At 41.1% G+C, this 18,945-nt stretch overlaps 1 protein-coding gene across 2 annotated transcripts in view; it reads right to left on the minus strand.

Annotated features, from left to right (window-relative positions):
- Positions 1-18,945, minus strand: part of brd4 (bromodomain containing 4) — a 41,805-nt gene continuing 22,860 nt past the window's right edge. For both annotated transcript variants that reach the window (XM_088328740.1, XM_088328732.1), the window contains exons 6-19: positions 18,060-18,437; positions 17,844-17,972; positions 15,387-15,617; positions 15,072-15,298; positions 12,257-12,582; positions 12,096-12,191; positions 11,648-12,013; positions 8,952-9,764; positions 8,770-8,876; positions 6,927-7,077; positions 6,718-6,842; positions 4,964-5,169; positions 2,990-3,260; positions 1-1,703 (exon numbers count right to left, since the gene is read on the minus strand). In XM_088328740.1, coding sequence (XP_088184866.1) covers positions 1,635-1,703; positions 2,990-3,260; positions 4,964-5,169; positions 6,718-6,842; positions 6,927-7,077; positions 8,770-8,876; positions 8,952-9,764; positions 11,648-12,013; positions 12,096-12,191; positions 12,257-12,582; positions 15,072-15,298; positions 15,387-15,617; positions 17,844-17,972; positions 18,060-18,437 — 3,495 coding nt within the window. In that variant the 3' untranslated portion in view covers positions 1-1,634. The remainder of the gene's footprint in view (positions 1,704-2,989; positions 3,261-4,963; positions 5,170-6,717; positions 6,843-6,926; positions 7,078-8,769; positions 8,877-8,951; positions 9,765-11,647; positions 12,014-12,095; positions 12,192-12,256; positions 12,583-15,071; positions 15,299-15,386; positions 15,618-17,843; positions 17,973-18,059; positions 18,438-18,945) is intronic.

The following is an 18,945-nucleotide window of genomic DNA, read 5'->3' on the forward strand; positions in this document are numbered from 1 at the left end:
AACATGTGACACCTTTATATATCTTTTTTTTCAAAGAAATTGTTTTCTATAAAAGAGATGAGTTTATTCAATGATCAGAACAGACTGAACAAGGACATCTCCATAGACCACTCACGTAATGCAAACAATAAACTGAAGACATTGTTTGTGAAGTCCCCTCTCCCTCCCCCCAAAAGCTCATGTAACAAAAGAAAATACCTGAATAAAGCAAACTCTTGGGCTGAGTCAGCACATTCTTCAAAGCACACATGGCACGACAGTTTTTTTTGTGTCAAAGAAATAGCACAAGTGAAAAAAAGAAGAGTTCAGTTTGCTCTTAAATCATACACAGTGGACTTCATGGAAATGAATAAAAGGTGACTAAAGCACAAAATAATAATAATTAAAACATTCTCCTAACGTATCGTTTATTCTCTTCAACGCGATGCAAATATCTTAGAAAACAAACACGCACACATTCAAATGTACAAAAACCCACTCGAGCAGGATCCGAAGCCGAGACCGACACCAGAAACGCGATTTCGGAAGATAAGCTAAAACCACGTTTAAAATCTTCAATGTCGAGCCGAATATAAAACCTGTCATTCATACAGAAACTCACCCAGAAAAACATTCACCCGCTCCCCCCCCTGGTTCAAATATGACACTCTGATGCCGCTCCTTCTAAGTGTAACTTAAGCCAAAAGGAGTATTGCAATAGGATGACGACAGTAATAATAGTAATACAGGCACTGGAGTAAAACAAACACCAGGAGAGAGGACATCATCCCACATAAGTCACATCCACAAAAAAAAGAAGATTCCTATCATCTTTTTTCCTTGGAAAACGGAGGACAAGTCTGACTGAATCCAGTAGTGTGACTTCTGATATGAAGAATAAGGATAGCAGAGTGAGCTTTTTGTTCTGTAGTGATATCTAGAAAAAAAATGAAGCTCCAAAAAAAAAAAAAAATGAGCCTCCGAGTCCCGTCAGCGATATCAAAATCGGATGTTCATTAAATACTCGCTGGAGCAATGATAATGCATATACAGTATTTATTTTTACGAGCTACCTATGACACGATGAGGACAGAGCAGAAAACGTTGTTTGCCATGAGTGCGTGTTCACACGCTTGTGGAGTGCGTCGCTAAAACAAAACCTTGTGGTATAAGAAAATACTTCTTTACAGTATATAACCGAGTATTCTCCTACATGTGGATATTGGTATTCGACGTCTCATTAAGAAGCTTGTGTGTGTGTACACAGGCAACAGAAACATGTGTAAGGCAAAGTGTACCTCCTCTAATGAGAAATAGACTTGATTTACAGTGTGAAATCGACGCCCCCTCGCCAAAACCGTTTTGTGAGTTCACATACGAGAAACCAACAAGAGAGCGAATCGTGGTCTCCGATTCAGTTCCAAGCGCGCTGCGTTCTCATGTCAGTAAATGATCAGAGCTTCGAGGTCAAATTATTATTGTCGCGACGGACCCCCGCCGACCCTCCACGACATGGAGGTGACGAAACAGACGAGTGTCGTTCGTCTCGGAAAAGTTTCTTTTTCCCTCTTTTTTGTGTGTACAAGAGTCTGATGTGGAAAGGGGAAGGTGGGGACGTTTTTTTTTTGCAGTTAGTTTCCCTCCTTTATGCCTCCTCAGAAGATGTTCTCCTCAAAGATGGCCATTAAGTCACTTTGGAAATTCATATCGATCGTTGCTGCCATCTGAAAAACAAAGCAGGCAAAAATACTTCATTATATGGTGGGGAAAAAACCTGAATGGATGAAAAAAATATCATCAAGCTTTGTTTGGCCTGATCCCATTATATCCCCTTTGTCCTCTCCCTCCATCCCCTTGCACTCCTTTCGTAAAGGTGAGGCAACGGGAATATTATCCCGCCCTAGCACGCCACAGAGTTCCTACAGCTTAAGGTAAGTGAAATTCGAGACCTTTTCAAATGCCTTTTGAAATCGAGTTAAAGACCAAATCGACAAAAAACCACAATTGAAACACACAAAACAAAAAATGGACTAGGGTTGCACAGAGAATAAAGTGCCATATTTGCGCATTGATTGATCAGTCGGATGACATCACTGATCACAACTGCATAGCATTGGATGCAATGGGTATCAAACCCAAATCGCAGTGCAAAATGTGCCAGATCCTTTCCACTAGGGCTACAGGCAACACACGAAAAGGCATTGAGTCGTCATCACACCATTTCCTTAGTCACGGTGCCAAATTTTTGGTCTGGCCCGCAAGAATATTGTCAGGCATTAAACAAGTTGGTTTTACAGCCGACAAACTAAGTCTTTACAAAGCGAACGAGAGTATGAACTGAATGACAAGAAAGATATTGTGGGAAGTAATCCGGTCATTCTGAACTGAACGAGGGGAACAGTATTTTGGGAAATAATCTGGTAATCCTGAAAGATGTAAACACACGGACGCATGTATTCAAAACGTTTGTCAATTCCAATGCTTAATTTCAGCTGAGAAAAAGTAAAACCAATTTCTCCCTATTTATCTGGTAGTGTGACTAAAAATGTTGTGCTAATGAGATAAGAGAGCAAATGGTGTTCTCCACTTCAGTTCCAAGCATGTTCCATTCTCATGTCAGTTAATAATCAGAGTTTCAAGGTTAAATTATTATTGACGCGACAGACCCCCACCAACCCTCCAAGAGATGGAGGAGACGAATTAGACAAGTGTCGTCCGTCGTCTGTATTGCTAGTGGCCTAGTGTACAGGATCCGGCACCATTCATGGCCCTAGCAGGCCTGGTGTTTAGGATTTTGTGCTATTACCTTTGGTATTTGTTTGGATCCCCGTTGCCACCATTGTTATGCAATTGATGTCAGCAATAACATATATCGGCTGATCAATATGGGCACAAATATGGTAACGCTTTTCTAATTTTGGCAGCATTTAAATCGCAATGGATTGTAATATCAAATTTCTGGCCAATTCAGATACACGAGAGCAGATCATTTGTTTTTTCCTTCTCTTACCGCTTCTCGCCGCCTCCTCTCCTGCTCCCGACGACGGGCGAGCTCCCTCTGCTGGTCGAGGGGGCTCTGCACGGCGGCCGGCTGAGGCGGGGTGGGGGGCTGCGAAGGCTGCGTGGCTGGGGGCTGCTGCTGCGGGGGCGTTCGGATAACGGCTAGCTGGGGCTCGGGCTGCTGCGGGGGCGCTTGCATGTGCTGCTGCTCCTGCCGCCTGCGTGCTTCTTCATGCACTCTCCTGCTGGGCGTCTCCAAGACTTCCTCGTCATCTCGGCCTCTGGAAAATTTGCCGTCAGAAAATCAGACTTTAGATTTCTACTATACATATATATATATATTTATATCATACTTGTCAACCTGTACGGTTTTGCCGTACGAAGTACGTTTTTTAATGCAACTTAAGACGAGTACGACGTACAAACAAATCTGTACGGAAAAGCGCAAATTTGTCAATTATGGGTACCATCCGGTAAACACCGACTACCACAAAACGGCAAATCAATCAAGTCTAACGAGTTCGCGGCGGAAGCCTCCATCTTGGTATCGTTTTTTATGTTGCCAACGAAGCGAGCGGTTTGATGCTACTGTGCGCATGTGTCTGCCGCCTGGGGATTTCCCATCATGCATCACCCCCCTCCCCCCAAAAATGGTGTATGATTATTTCTTTATTTTGTACGGGAAAATAGGAGAGTTTGTACGGGCATGGAGCCCTGGAGGTTGACAGGTATAATATATATAGATGTTGGGGGATGAAGTCAAACCAGGTGGAAACCACTGCTTTAAAGCAAAACAAACTACAAATCCACAGAATTTTTGATAAAATACTGAATTGGCCACTAGAACGCGCTCATATTGTGTCTTTCCCAAATTTAGGAGTAAATGAGACACTTCATTAATCATTGATGGCCGTCAATTAAATCTGCTCTACAAAACAGCCAAACGCAACAGAAGAATGTGAAATAAACATCTAGTGAGCACACATAAGAGTTTTTGCAAGAATCTCTCAACAGGCTGCTGCATTACAGGGAAATCGAGTTTTGTTTCGTTTGTTCTCTTTCAAGCAGTCTTCATTCATTCAATATTTAACTACATGACACTAAAGGACCTCAGTTCCTTTTACACTCATTTCGTTTTGCACAGGGGCCAGAATCGAGAAAAAAAAAATTGCTGGTTGATGTATTTATTTGTTTTATATGCCAATAGAGTCTTAAGTTCAATACTTACACTATACATGAGGAAAATAGTTATATTTCGTTGTATAATTGTTTATAAAGAGATCATTTCATCCAACTGGTTTCAAAACAAACAAAAAAGACTAATAATTATATTCACCTATGGATCAAAAGTTTAAGAGTTACAGCAAAGTAATATCAACCCTTTTAAGCACTACATTTGATCATTTGCACTGAAAAACTCAATGCAATAGCGCTACATCAGAAGTATTTAATTTCATGAAATGTAATATCTTGATAAATAAAATGAATTTTAAAAGGGCATATTCAGAAATATGTAGCAAGGTATTAGAATGTTGGCCGTGACTGTGACAATGAATATAGTTTTAGAGTGCAATAGTATTGCCTTAAACAATAATTTCTATTTTAAATAAAATAAAATCGGGATACATATTTCTGTTTGAGCATATACAGCTACTGTAGAGTTATGCGTGGCTTTGGCGACATTTAGTGGATATATTTAAAATGACAAGTTTGACGAGAAACAGCTCTCCTTTTTTCTTATGCTGTTCTCAACATTGTTTCAGGGGCCGGATTAAATCCGTTGGTGGGCCGTAGTTAGGGGCCCCCCTGGTACACTCCATCTGTGAACATTTACTTATTTACTATGGAACAATTCCAACTCTCTTAGGGATTGTTTAGGCCATCGGTAAGCAAAATCTGTGAAGCAGCGAGACCTTAAACGGTGAACCGCGTTATAGCAAGGATAGCTGTGTAAGCAAATGGTTTTCGAGTGTCTTCTACTTGCCGATGTTTGTCCTGCTCCCGGCGCATGCGGTCCTTTTCCGCCTGCTCGGCTTGCGCCTTCAGTGCCTTTTCCCGTTCTTCCTTCTCGCGGGCGGCCCGACGGAACTGCTCAAAACTGTCGCTGGAGGACTTGACAGCCGACATCAGCGTCGACGTGGACTTCTGGGCCAGGCTGGCCCAAGAGCCCATGTTCTTCAGTTTCACATCCTAATCAAAACACATATTTTTGAACATGTTGGAAAAAGCTTGCCATTGGAACGACGCAAAAGAAGAAAGCTGACATTAAAGGTAATCCCAAATTCTTAAAATTGTAAAATGTGAGGAAATTTGAAATGTTTTTTGCGTAAAGTGTATATAAATTTCATCATTATACCTCAATTATTTTCAAAAAATTTTCTCTCATTGTTTTATGTCAGGAAATTGCGGTTTCAGCCAGGATACTGTGATCATTTTCTTTGCTACAAGAACCATAACCCTTCATACATATTCATGTAGACCATTCAATAATTCTTCTGGCAAAATTCCCAATACATAGGTCACTGGGTCCAACTCCCAACCAATAATTTATTTTATCTCTGTCTGAATACTTCTCCAGAAATTTAATATCACAGGGCAATTCCAGAAAATATGCGTGAAATCTCCGACCCTCCCAGTTACGCCAACATAGATTGGATGTATTTTTATATTTTGAGGTGATAGAGGGTGTATAGAAGTATCACATTTTTACTTTCCATTCAAACTCCCTCCATGTCGGACTGCTGGCTATTTTGTGTCCGTCTTTCAAAGTTTTCTCCCAATCTTCGTCCTTTATCACTACATTAGCTTCTAGTTCCCATTTTTCCTTAACCTCAATCCCATCATTACTGAGATCCATTTGCAGAGCTTTAACCAATTTTGAGATAACCCCCTTTATTAATTGTCCTTTTGAGTATGATAACAATAATTCATCAACTTTAGTTGGCTCCTTACATATTTTCCCCCATTCATCATGTTTCTGGAGGTAATGCCTTAGTTGCAAATATTTGTAAAAATCATTTCTAGGTAGGTCACATTCTTGTTGGAGTTGTTCAAACGATTTCAATGCCTGTCCTTCAAACACTAGGGTAATCAACATCCATCCTTTTGGGCCCATTTTTCAAATCCTACATCCATAACCCCAGGTTTAAAGCCTGGGTTTTTCGCAATTTTTGTAGCCCTATTCATTAATTTGTTTGGTATTGTTGACCATGTTTTAATAGTTCCCCTAATCCATTCATTCTGGATTTTCAACTTCTTCCATATCACTACTGATATAATTGGTAAGGATTCCACTGGCACATTTGGACAATATTGTATCTTTGTCTCTAGTAAACCAATGAATAAGAGCTTTAATTTGAGCTGCCCAATAATAATATCTAATATCGGGTAATGTGTTTAAAGCCAATATTTTTCAACTAGTGGGTCGGGACCCAAAAGTAGGTCATGGACCCATCTTCAGTGGGTTGCGTGTCATTGCCTCAGTTAAATCGTGCAAATAAAACTTTGAATAGTAGATTGCGATCATTTCTTGTAACTGCCAGTTGACACCCGCCATTTCTCACCACAGAAAGATAAAGTTGATTTACACATGTTGACATGGCAAAACGCAGATACAGCGGAGACTATATAAGATATGGATTTTATTATCCTGAAGAAAAAGCCACAGAATTGAAATGTTTTGGATTTGACTATATGTACAGCAAAGTAGGCATGAAAGGGAACTCCCAACATGCGTACCTTTTTAGGTGCAGTGCCTGCCTTGTGGTCCTGCTTGAACTTCTCCTTGTCTTGCAGGGTGGGCGGCGGTCCGCTGGGCTCAGAGGAGCGGATGACAGGCCGAGAGCTGTCCATGGACTTCACATCTAAGCAAAATGAGCAGAAACTCACTCAATAAAATCGGTACTATTTTTTTTCTAAAGGGGGCGTGGCCCCACCAACAGTCATACTCTGCTGGCCGAGGCTTTGCTGAGCGGCCTTGCCGTCGGGATGCTTGTGATGCTCCGACTTCAAGGCAGGGTTGAAAGGTTCTGCTCTCATTACTGGCGAGGGAGGATGTTTTTCCTCTTTGAGAGCTCCTTGATTGACAGGCATCCTTTGCTGAATTACAAGTACAAAACCAGACATTAGTTTCAACGATGTTCAGCTTGCACCAAATAATCAGCAGTTTGAAAATGAGACAAAAAGGGATGTTGTGATGATACAATGTCGAAAGTGAGGCGAGTTTGGCGTTGCGGCTGCGATTTTCTTATTTTGCACAAGAGAAGGTCAAAATGGGAGCTCTGTCCGGAGACATTTTCTCCAAAGGTTATGGTAACTAATAACTAATGTTTACATACGAACACGACAGTTCGGCAGTTTTGTTGAATACATAAAGGTGGTGTCCGGAATTTAAAAATATTCAACTTGCTGACGGCATCTTCTGACCGAAATCAATATTGTGATGTACGTGCAAGTATGTGATTTTCTTATTCACGCTTGAATAAACTTCTTTCATCTTTTTGGTGGTTTGGGTTGGCATTTGAAATTGATTCAAAACAGTCATTTTCTTACTTTCACCATGTTCGTCCTCAAATAAAAGAAAACAGAGCACGCGCGCAAAATCGCACGCATCCCCCCGCCGCCTTTTCTCCAGCATAATGCATTCCATGGCCGTAACACAGATGGTAAAAGTAAGATAAAAGCACATAGGAGCGGTGGGTGGAAAAGAGCTCTTTGAACTCAGTTGGGCATAGGTTCAAACTCACGGCCGGCGGACCAAATACGGCCCGGTGAACAATTATATCCGGCCTGTGAAATCATTTTATATAAATCTACTATAATGGCCCGGCTCTGTAAACGCTAATAACTCTCAAAGTACAGGTCCCACAGTGAAGCGCTTCTGCTGCCGCCACGAGACTTCCCCAAAATGTTCCCGAACCAATAAAGTTAGCTGCAGCATGACGAGCGCATGCACTTTTAAAACGATCTATTGACCACCAACACTTCGGCCAGTTGAAAAACAAAACCAACAGTTGCATTAATCGTGAAGCTTTAGTGTCAGGGAGCAGAGACAAACTCATATCGATCACGATGTAATGGGAGGCTAAACGGAGAAAAGCAGGGTGACTTTTCTGTTGCTGTGGATTCAGCAGATTATAAACCTTTAACAATGGCCAAACAAAAAAATTATTTAAAAAACAGATCCTTTCAAAACTGAGGAGAGGCTGAGTATTCGTTAACTGACATTGCTAGTTAACCCGTGTGTGTTCTTAGTGCATGAATAAAACTAACATGAAAAGAACACTCATAGAAGTCATTTATCGAAAGGTGAGGTTTAAATACGGTATTGGTTTACGAGGCTGTTTATTTGTAAACGGAAATATTCTGGCGAAATGAACAGATTACAAGGAGCAGAAATGTTTAAGGCGGCTTTCTGTTTATCTGTCGGCATTATCGTTTGTTTCGGAATTTTACACGGTTTGTCCTTGATGTAATGAAGCTATTTTTAGAAGACATCCAAAGAAATTCAAGACTGCCAGCGGCTGTAATGGTGACACTGATTTTAGAGTTTCAGGTACCTTGTTTCAGACTGATTGTGATGTTTCTGTGATTAGTATATCTGGAAAAGTCAGGCTGCCCCTTGTTGGTTTGTTAGTATTTTATATTTTATAGACAAGTCTGTGTAATTCATCTGGGCAACACTTTTTACACTTTTTCAGTTCCCGGTTTTTGTCCCAAATTTTCATTTGAGTGCATCCCTTGCATTGGATTGTAGATAATAAACTAAAATGCATCACAACCGACGCTGACCTTTTTGGGCTGCATATTGTGAGGTGGAGACTCGTGGGACACAGGAGGGTACTGAGGAAGTTGCGGGGAGTGCATCATGAGAGGAGACGGGTTATCCCTCATGTGACCTGTCAGAAAAACACATTGCAAGGAGGTCAAACCGCTATACACACGTGGCCTCCTTTTGTGTGTCCTGCACCGACCTGCGCTGACTTGGTCAGGCTTGGGCGGCCGAGGGGACAGGTGCTCCGGGGGCTGGATGATCTGCTGAGCTTTGCTGTTGGAAACGGTCGCCTTGTGGGAAGACCTCTGAGGCTGCCCGATGAGCGTCGAGACTTGCTGGTAGTTCAGCTGCTGCTGCGGTTGCTGCTGAGGCTGATTGGTGGGCAGGTGGCGGTTCTGGTGGAGAGACAGCTGCTGGGATAGGGAATGGTGCGGCGGGGCTACCAGAGCCTGGGCCTGAAGCGGGAGCTGGGGAGCGGCTATTGTGGCTTGAGAGGAGATCTGAGGTGGGCCCTGGACCGATTGGAGCAAAGACGACTGCCCCCCTTGCTGCTGCTGCTGTTGCTGCTGACGAGCCTGCGCCTGAAGCGAATGCATGGACTGCTGGGGCTGGCGAGATTGTTGAAACTGCTGCATGTACAATTGCACTTGGTTGAGGGGCGCGGACGAGGCTGACTCTTCGTCGTCCTCCAGCAGCATTTGGGGGGGCTGGGAAGACAGCAAACCTTGGGGCGTGAGCGTGGGCGGGGACAGGGGTCTCTGGTGCATGGGCTGAGCAGGGTGAAGGATCTGCGGGGGCAGCTGATGCTGCGGATGTGATGGCTGGGAATGGAGAGTGGGCTGATGTTGGGGCGCATGTTGTTGTAATGTGACTTGCTGCTGCAAGGTTGGCTGTTGCTGTAAGGGTGGCTGTTGCTGCTGCAGCACTGGCTGCTGCTGGGAAAGTTTGGGATGAAGCGCCGCTGCCTTGTGACTTGGTCGAGACGGCTGCTGAGGCATGGAACTGTGCAAGGCTAAATAAAACGTACATACCATCAGTATACTGGGTGTTTCCAAACATTGTTTTAAGAATATGCCCAGTAAACCTCGCGGAACTAAGTAAAACACTACTTTATTCAAACATTCTATACCAGTTTTCCCCAAACTACATCCAGCAGGCCAAATACGGCGGCCTGGAAAAATACATAAATAGCATTTTGAAGCGGATTTATTTTTCTTACCTAAAAATTAACTAAAATTAAAGTCTGGGTGCCCATTTTAGATTGTGACAGGATTCGATCCCGGGTCGTGGCAGTAAGAGCTCCTAACTTTTACCACTGGACTAACAGTCATGCAGATAACATATGCAGATAACATATGCAGAGGTATTGGGTTTTATTTCGTTATCACAATATCTTTGGAGAAAACTGTTAATTTTGTTGTGCGTCTTACATATTACGATGAGAATGAATTTGTCACTTACAATGCTTAGAACAGAAGAATATAATCTATTTTATTATAATGGTAACATGTGAAATGCACAATCAAAGTTAACATTTACCTCTGGTACCAGGAATAAAATTACTGCCTTTTCGCAAGTCATCTTATTTGGTTAATATTTATTTCTTCACTTCAGTTCTGTGAAGAATCCAGAAGGGTTATTTAATTGAGACTTTCTGGAAAACAATACATTTTTTCATTCAGGCACTCCAGCAATCGTCATGGTTTTTTCTGTTACAAATTCACTACTGCCCCTCATCACAAAAGGCAAAAGTTATGTGGCGCCCACGCTAAAAGGTTTGGGGACCCCTGCTCTATACCTTTTGGCTTGTATGAATGTGTGGCTAAATTGTTGAAAGACTACAGTGTTTTCCACTTATTTATAGCGTTGAGGAAGCTGGCAACAATAGCTTTTGGCGATTAAGTACGGCCAAGATAAAAATTGTGATTCTATCAGTTGTTTGGGACGATTATGGTTTTTATCTATTTCAAGCAGTGAGGCCTACCAAAAACATTTGTTAAAAGGAGAGCTTAATTTTACAAAAACTTGCTCTAACACAAAATGTTCATGCAAGAATAGTTCATTTCAAATCAGCTTTAAATCAATTTTAACACTCCCAGCTAGTGCAAAAAAAATCCTCATAGCATGCGTTTCACTGGCTGGTTTCCAAATGCCCAAATTAACTGGTTAATAGCTATTGTTAAATAATTGGCAGCATCTTAAAATATTTAAGCTTTTAAATTCAAACCCCCGATTTACGATTAATCAAATTTTTAAATTGTTGATTCTTGAAAAAAGACACACTAATCAAATTCATTTAAATTATTATGGAGACCACCTCTCCTATATCTCTGTCCTTTTCTGTCCTGCAGCACCTTCTTTAGGGATATACGTTCCATAACACAACACAGCAAAAACACTGATAATTGGGTCATCCCACACACAATCGCTTTCAGCTGGTTAGTAATGGCGAGGGGGCTAGCTAGGAAGAAGCGAAGGGGCTCCTAACCCGACTTGGTCAAAATCGGCTTGTGTCCCTCACTCTTCCATCTTACTTTGGGGAGGGTTGGGACTATCCTACCCTCATTGTGAACACACTTTGCTAGAGTAAAAAGCAAAATAGAGGGTAAGGGAGAATAAGTTACCACTTTTTGCTCAAACCTCAAGTCAGCATGACTTGAGCCATCAACCCATCCAACCAGGGGGGAATTTAACTACTTCCCTAAAGGCGGGCATTAAAATGTATCAGCACGAATTATCCTTTTTTAAGAATAATTACATTTGACAACACACATCATATAACTCAGATGTGCAGCTTATTAAACGATGTGCTTTAGAGTCTGTAAAATACAGCATATTCACAACTTTAAAGCTTTACCTTGCTTAACTAACACAGTTAATTTAATAGAATCCTACCTGGAGAAGGGAGGATGGGATGTTGGTTGAGGAAGGGGTGCGTCTCGGGAGACACCTGCCCAGCGGGATTTGCGCTAAGCTGAGGCGGTGCGGGGGACGAGGAGTTTCCCGTATGGTGGGAAAGATGCATGAGAGGTTGGCCAAACGATGGCAAGGACTCAAAGCTGTTTTCCAGCATCTGGGAAGACTCCAGTGCGGTAACGGGAGTGGGCATATAGTCCACAGGGGGGGCCTGGTGCTGCTTCATTGGAGGCTGGAACGTTGACGCTTGCGCATGAAGAGCCGGCTGAGCGGGGGGACCCTGTGAATGTGCCTTTTTCCCTTCCTTTAAAGAATGGACCTTCTTCTTTTGCGGTTTTATCGTTCCTGAAAAATTTTGGAAATTATGTTATGGATGTATACAAAAATGAAAATAATTTGATAAAGACCAAGATTGCGGAGAACAAACCTGGAGCCTCAGTTTCACTATCAGAACTGGAGCCACTGCTCTCAGTTGTAGAACCTGTCTTTTTGGAGGGAATTGTTGATTCCATAGACTTCTCAGCTGCAAAACAAATGTATGTAAATCTCAACATCACAACCTTGTGACGAGTTGGTATAAAAGCTGACCTCCACCCTTCTTTTTCTTGCGAAGACACGTGGAAACGTATCGCTCCAGCTCTCGCAGAGTGGAAGGCTTGAGCGTTTCAAAGTCAATTTCAATCTCGTCAGGATTCGAATTCTTGAGCGAGGGCTCTCTGGACTGGATTATGTGGACCACGCGGCCCAGTTTGTCACCGGGAAGCTTGTTGATGTCTAGACTGAGTTGCCTCTTCTCTTCATACGTCATGGGCTTGCACTTTTCCGACAAAACCGAGGAGGCCGCCAGGTTGTCCTCGAGACTGATAATTGGCTGGAGATTGGGAGCCAGATTGTTTTTTGGCGTCTCTTTCTTACTGTAATCACAAAACAGATTAAAAAGTCATTTAAGAGAAAAGCACTTAAACAAGTTGATAAGTTTATTCTGTTTTTAAAATTTGATATGAGCAAAGGCAGTCGCACAGGATGCCAGTTCTTGATTTTGACCACTATTGCTGATTGTTCTTTGTTATTTTGACGATTATGCACTGTTTAGACCGTTGTCACTATCGGACAATCATGCTGCTGTTCTTTGATCTCCACACCCTTTAATGGAGATCTGGTTTAAGTTACCTAGGACATTTATAATAAATGGCTCAGGGAAGGTGTTTCAAGTTGGAATTCCTTGTCTGAAGTTTGGGCTCTCTCCTGTTCTACTTGCAAGTTCGAAATCCATAACAGTCTTTATCTCCTCATTTTGAGTTTCTACCAAACTTTAACAAACTATCACACATGTAGCACAAGGAGTCAGGGTTCCGAACGCTAAGGGCAAGTTAAATTCAATAATTTTTAAGACATTTTAATGCCTTTTGAAATTAAATTTAAGACCACATCAACAAAAAAACAAAAACAAAACAAAAAAACAATTGTAACAAACAAAACCCCAAAATATATATTTTTTGCACACAGTAAATTGTGCCTCGCACACATTACCTGGCACAGCTTTAAGCCATGGAGAAAAATGTTCTTCGGACAGCCTCTTCTTATTAAATTGACACTTTCCCATGGTCCAAAGTAAACCCCTCTGTCCGAAGCTGTTATGTGCATTGTGGGTACACTTAACACATGCTTTTGCTCTAGAAGACCTGACTGAAACCACATCACTGTTTTGTTCCATTATTGTGGTCACGCGATGTTGCCACAAAAATAAATCTGTGAATTATTAAATAAGACAATTGATAAATGTTACTAAATCTTTTTAGCTTAGACAAATATAAATCTTATTAATGTGTTCGCATTTTTAAGACTTTTGAAAATTGGAATGAAGACATTTTAATGCCCAAAAAGGCCTTTTATTAAAATGAATAAATTCATCGCCTTTTGAGACTTTTCAGGGATCTACAGGAACCCTGGGAATATAAAAATTAAAATGAATAAAATGAACAAAAGCGCTCTTATTTCTATTAACCATTCCCCCCCAAAAAGACTATCTATAATACTTCTTACTTACAGTAAGTATAGGTAACTATGACACCACTTACAAGTTTTTTGATATTGTAAATTTTTGGTTTTGGATTTGATTGAGGACATATTTCCATCAGCTCTTAATGGTGGCAGCTGAATGATTTTTTCAAAAAACTTCAATGGCTGACTGAAAGTCAATCAGTTTCTAATTGTGTATTTAACCATTCCACATACAGGGTTTGTACACCCTTTTTATGGCTAAAAATTAAGCACTTTTTAAAGGACTTATAAAGCCAATTCATAATACAGTAATCCCTAGGTTATCGCGGTTAATGGGGACCAAAACCACCCGCGAAAAGTGAAAATTCGCGAAGTAGCGACGCCCCTTAAAAAAACAAAAAACAAACAAACAAAAAAAAAGTTTTAAATTTTATTATTATTTTTTTAGACCCGCGAAGCTCTGAACCCGCGAACGTGGAACCGCAAAGTAGCGAGGTCCCGCTGTATATCTGCAATTTACATATATAATTTCTAATCAAATTCATACATTTACAGGTTCTTTGTCCAAAATTCAAGCACATTTTAGTCCTTGAAAACAAAATTAAATTCAAGCATTTTAAACCATTTTAAGTTTGCACATTTTCTTGTTGGCTTAACAATAACACAAAATCCCGTATTCCTTCTCCTCTGCCTCTCAAACCACAGATGCATATTTTACGTCGGGCGTACAACTTACAAAACGTCTCTGCCCGGGTGGCCGACAACTTTTTCAAGGGGAGGGAAAAAAAAAACGATTTTTTGGGGGGGGGAACAACTTAAACCTTTTATTTCAATTTCGAAACCTTCTTTTGTTTTGGAAATTTCAAGAATTTTGGTTCGTTTGGCAATTTACCTACTCGGCAGCCAATCAGAAGCCTGCATCGAATAACTTTGTGAAAGAAAAAAAATTCAAAAGAAGCTAACAAAATGTATGACGCTACAAAACGTAAACATGCATTAAAAGCATTGAGGATAGAGGATCTCACGTGGCTTGTAGCAGACGACGCAACGCAAACATTGCATAAATGAAGATGAGTAAATACAGGTACATACTGATGGCAGATGGAAAACAGTGATGTCATATACATGCAATGAATGTTATAAGTAGATTTACAATAAACTTATTTTTAAAGTGTTGTTCTGTTATAAATTCTGATTATCAATCCTTAATACTTTGCAACAATTGTTTTTTTTCTTTTTTTTCTTTATTTTCTGCGATTAGTTGTCTTATTGTGCTTCAAGTTGGGAAAAATGGGGCAGGCAACTTTATGGCTGGGCAGGCAACTTTTCAGAGTTGTCTGCCCTGGTGTCCGGTAACTTTTTGTCATGAGTTTCAGACACTGGGAAAATCCAAACAACACACCTCGACTTCTTCTTGGGAAGCTCTTTACTGTTGTTTGTACTGGTCTTGGTCCGTTTTGGAAGCTGAGGGACAGGTGTCGCATCCTGGATCTCGTCAACAAGGTTGGGCATGCTAACTTTTTTCTTGTGTTTGTCTTTCTTTTTCTCCTTCTTTTCCTTTTCCTTTCTCTTTGGTTTGCTGGCTTGAGGTTGTGAAAGGGCAGCCAGCTGCTCGTGGACAGCCTTCAGCTAGACACAAACAAGAAACCATTTTATAACGACAGATGACCGCCGCCAAAATGTATTAGAAGTAAAACTTGGCTTGTTTCAGACTGACCTGTTCTTGGAGCTCAGCCAACCGCTGAGCGCGTTCCTCTTCTGAGTCGTCGGTCGAAGACTCTGATTCGGAAGAAGAGTCGCTGGAGCTGTCAGAGGAGGAAGGGATGTGGGCCATTGGAGGCTGCGGTTTAACTGGGGCGGGGTGATGGAGTGGAGGAGCTGGGACTAAGTCAATAGGCTTTGACTCTGGCTCATCTGGCATCTTGGCAAAGCGCATCTCAAACACATCCTAGAAGAAAATTACATAAAAGGTTTTCTACATCTGAATTACAACAGGGGCTTTGTAAGAATAAACATACAGTATTTCGATGGTGTTAAGCCCAATTGCCAATAATTTAAGTTGTTTTAAATGATGCAGGATAGATGTTGGGCCAAAAGTCATCAGACAGCAAAATATAACGGCAGAGTTATCAGCCCGATTAAAAAAACAAACACACCGATCATTAGGTACTTGGAGGCAAGCAATAACATACTATACTATAGTAATGTACCTCATTATATGAGCAACCCTAAACACAAGAATTTATATATATACACAGGAGTTTTATCTGCAAAAACAAACTTGCTCGCTTTAAGAAGGAAAGTCCAGGTCATGAGATGTCACAGAGGCTACCACTAGAGCACGCATGAGACTGCTCACCACTCGTGACTGCTCACTGCAAGCATCAGTTGGTTTCAGTACGCACATTAAAACTACTACAGGAGAAAAATGTGTGTACATTCACTTAAAGTGGCAGTAACCTTATTTTTGAGTGTACAGTAAGTGCATATGTGTCATCAACAAACTCTCAATCTCATACCTGTCAACTTCATCCAATTGTTCTATGTATTAATGGTTGCAATTCTCCCTGTTAAGCGATAATATACCTTAAAAACATAATGCAGAAACTTAACTCACATCAAGACCGACTATGTAGAAAACCGCAACAACATCAGCAATCTACGATGACGTTGTTGTCTACAACCAGTGACTGAGACATCCGGATTACAGCAGAAATGGGCAATAGAAGTTGTTTTTTCTTTTTTTTAATAAAGAAAAAATCCTGTATAAAAAAAATTGTTACACGGCGTACACAATTTGAATTTATCAAATACAGGGAAACGTATAGGTTGACAGGGATCTCCGTCAGTCCTCATTTATAAACAACCCCACCACGTCTTTCTCTGCACCAAGCGCACACATTGGTTATGACGACTCCCTACACCATAGGTAATCACAATAAACTCACATTTTTTCATTAATATCATCCTATTCATCTTCGTAAGAAACTGTATTTTTTATGTTTCATTACTTTTTGAATGTGGAGCCCATCCCAGCCATCTTTCAGGCAGTGGGCAGGGGACACCATGAACCGGTTGCCAGCCAATCGCAGGGCACACAGGGACAGACAACTCACTCGCTCAGTCACACCTAGGGACAATTTGGACTGGCCAATTCACCTGAAAAGCATGTTTTTGGAATGTGGGAGGAAACCGGAGTGCCCGGAGGATACCCACGCAAGCACGGGGAGAACATACAAGCTCCGCACAGTAAGGCCGGTAGCTGGATTTGAACCCAAGCAGGAGGTTCCCACTACCTCAGAACTGTGCCGCACACGCGCTAACCACTGCGCCGCCGTGCTGCCCAAGTTCCTGCATGTGTCTATGCAAAATGCTGATTTCATGAATATTGCGCTCGATTAAAATGAAGCAGCTTCCTGGCGAATTCTTAATCATGACACAACTTTTCATCTGGAAAATGTGTAGTTTACGTATTGTAATTTTTCTACTCCTTTGAAAATTCATTGCTGTATTAAATCTTCTTCACATATGCCGCTAAGAGAAACTGCTACATACCTCTAATTGGCAAATAAGGTTTGCTTGATGTAGTTTTTCCTCTTTACATCAACAACTGTACATTGATTACAATGTAGTGAATATTGTTAAAAACGAGATTAAACATGGCACTACATGGAAAGCATGTAAAAAAGACTCAAAATAGAAAAATAAGATAGAGGAAAGTACATTTGTGAAATTACTTTGACTTTAATAGGCAAAAAAATATTTATAAGGTAGTAGTAAAGGTGCTTGGAGACTGGCCTTAGATGCATAGTAAAAAAGTGGTGCAAAACCATTTAGCAGCAACAAAAATTCCACAATAAGTGTTTGAATAAGATATAATTTCTTATTATATATTTCCATATATAGTCTTTCATAATCCGTTGCAGAAGATTCGCTAACTTTTATATTCCTGGCAATACTCCATTCTATGCTCCCCTCCCAACATCTACTATGGATACAATTAATGATTGGAAAAGAAATAAACTGCCCGAAGAGATTGCGGATCATATCATTCGAAACAAAACATGCCTTTGTGAAAAAGTGGCTTGGCTTTACTTGTAAAGTTTGAAAACATGCAATCAGAGCAACTAAAGGGATTATTAAAACAGAGTTCATAATGAATGTAAAGGTTTACCTGCAGCTTGCGTGCCATTGCAACCACTTCATGGTCAGGTGGATTATATTTATAGCAATTGGAAAACATTAACCGCACATCAGCAGCAAATTCCTGGGGATCCCGGTATTGCCTGTTCTCCAGCTTTGCCTAAGCGTTGTAAGAATAATAAAAAAATATATGAATCAGGGAAAAGTATGGTACGTTTCATGCAGCACTCCGTAAATCAATACGCACCTTAATGGTGCTCAGGTCCATGGGATGTTTGATGATGTCATGGTAATCATGAAGCCCTAGTGCAGCCACGTCGACGGGCTTGTAGAAAGGCCAAGCGTACATGGTGTGTTTTTTGGATAGCATCTCCCTGACCAGACTCAAACAGTATCCCAGTTGGTCTTGTGGGATGGGGCTGTGGTCGCTACTGGGCCCACTCATTCCCATTGCTACTTGATGCTGGGAGTCCGGTGCTTCTTTCTTCGGAATTTTGGCAGGGCGAGTGCTCTCCCGCCTGGGGAGGGTCTTCCCTGACTTGGACTCGGCTGGAGAAGACTCGCTGAGCTGGTCGTTGGCTGTCGGTGTTGTAGTGTCTGCTTTTCTTTTCTGGCTCTTTCTTTGCTGGAATAAAAAAACAGTAACACGTCAGCGTAAAGCTGGCTGATCGATCCTAGAAACCCCGAATTTGGCTTGCATTTTAAAAGCATCACTAGGGAATCGAAATGTTTATGAAAGAAAAGGTTTGGTTCCATTTATGAAGCAAGCAGGTAAGATTATGTGAGTCTGACAGCCCTGAATTTTCTCTTAACAACCTATTTAGAGTTTACTTCAAAACCAAGAGCACAGAACACTCATTTTGATTTTGCTCTTGTGGTTGTAAAATCAGCAGTCTTCCCAATCTTTAATAATACCAATCAATTATAATTACCAATAAGGATATATACAATCAATAAAAGGTATATTGAAAGAAAATGTTACTTGACTGGAAGGGTATTTGACTAAAAATACAGCCGTGGGGTGATCCTCCGAATTTTTGATAAAAAAAATATAATATGTAAAATTAGTTATAAAAATTTACATTGGAAAGAAAATCAACTTGATCGCAGGGTTTGTTGATGAAACATACAAA

Source organism: Urocampus carinirostris, chromosome 1, assembly GCF_059441175.1.
Source record: "Urocampus carinirostris isolate Australia breed hairy pipefish chromosome 1, RoL_Ucar_1.0, whole genome shotgun sequence".
Classification (NCBI taxonomy): domain Eukaryota; kingdom Metazoa; phylum Chordata; class Actinopteri; order Syngnathiformes; family Syngnathidae; genus Urocampus; species Urocampus carinirostris.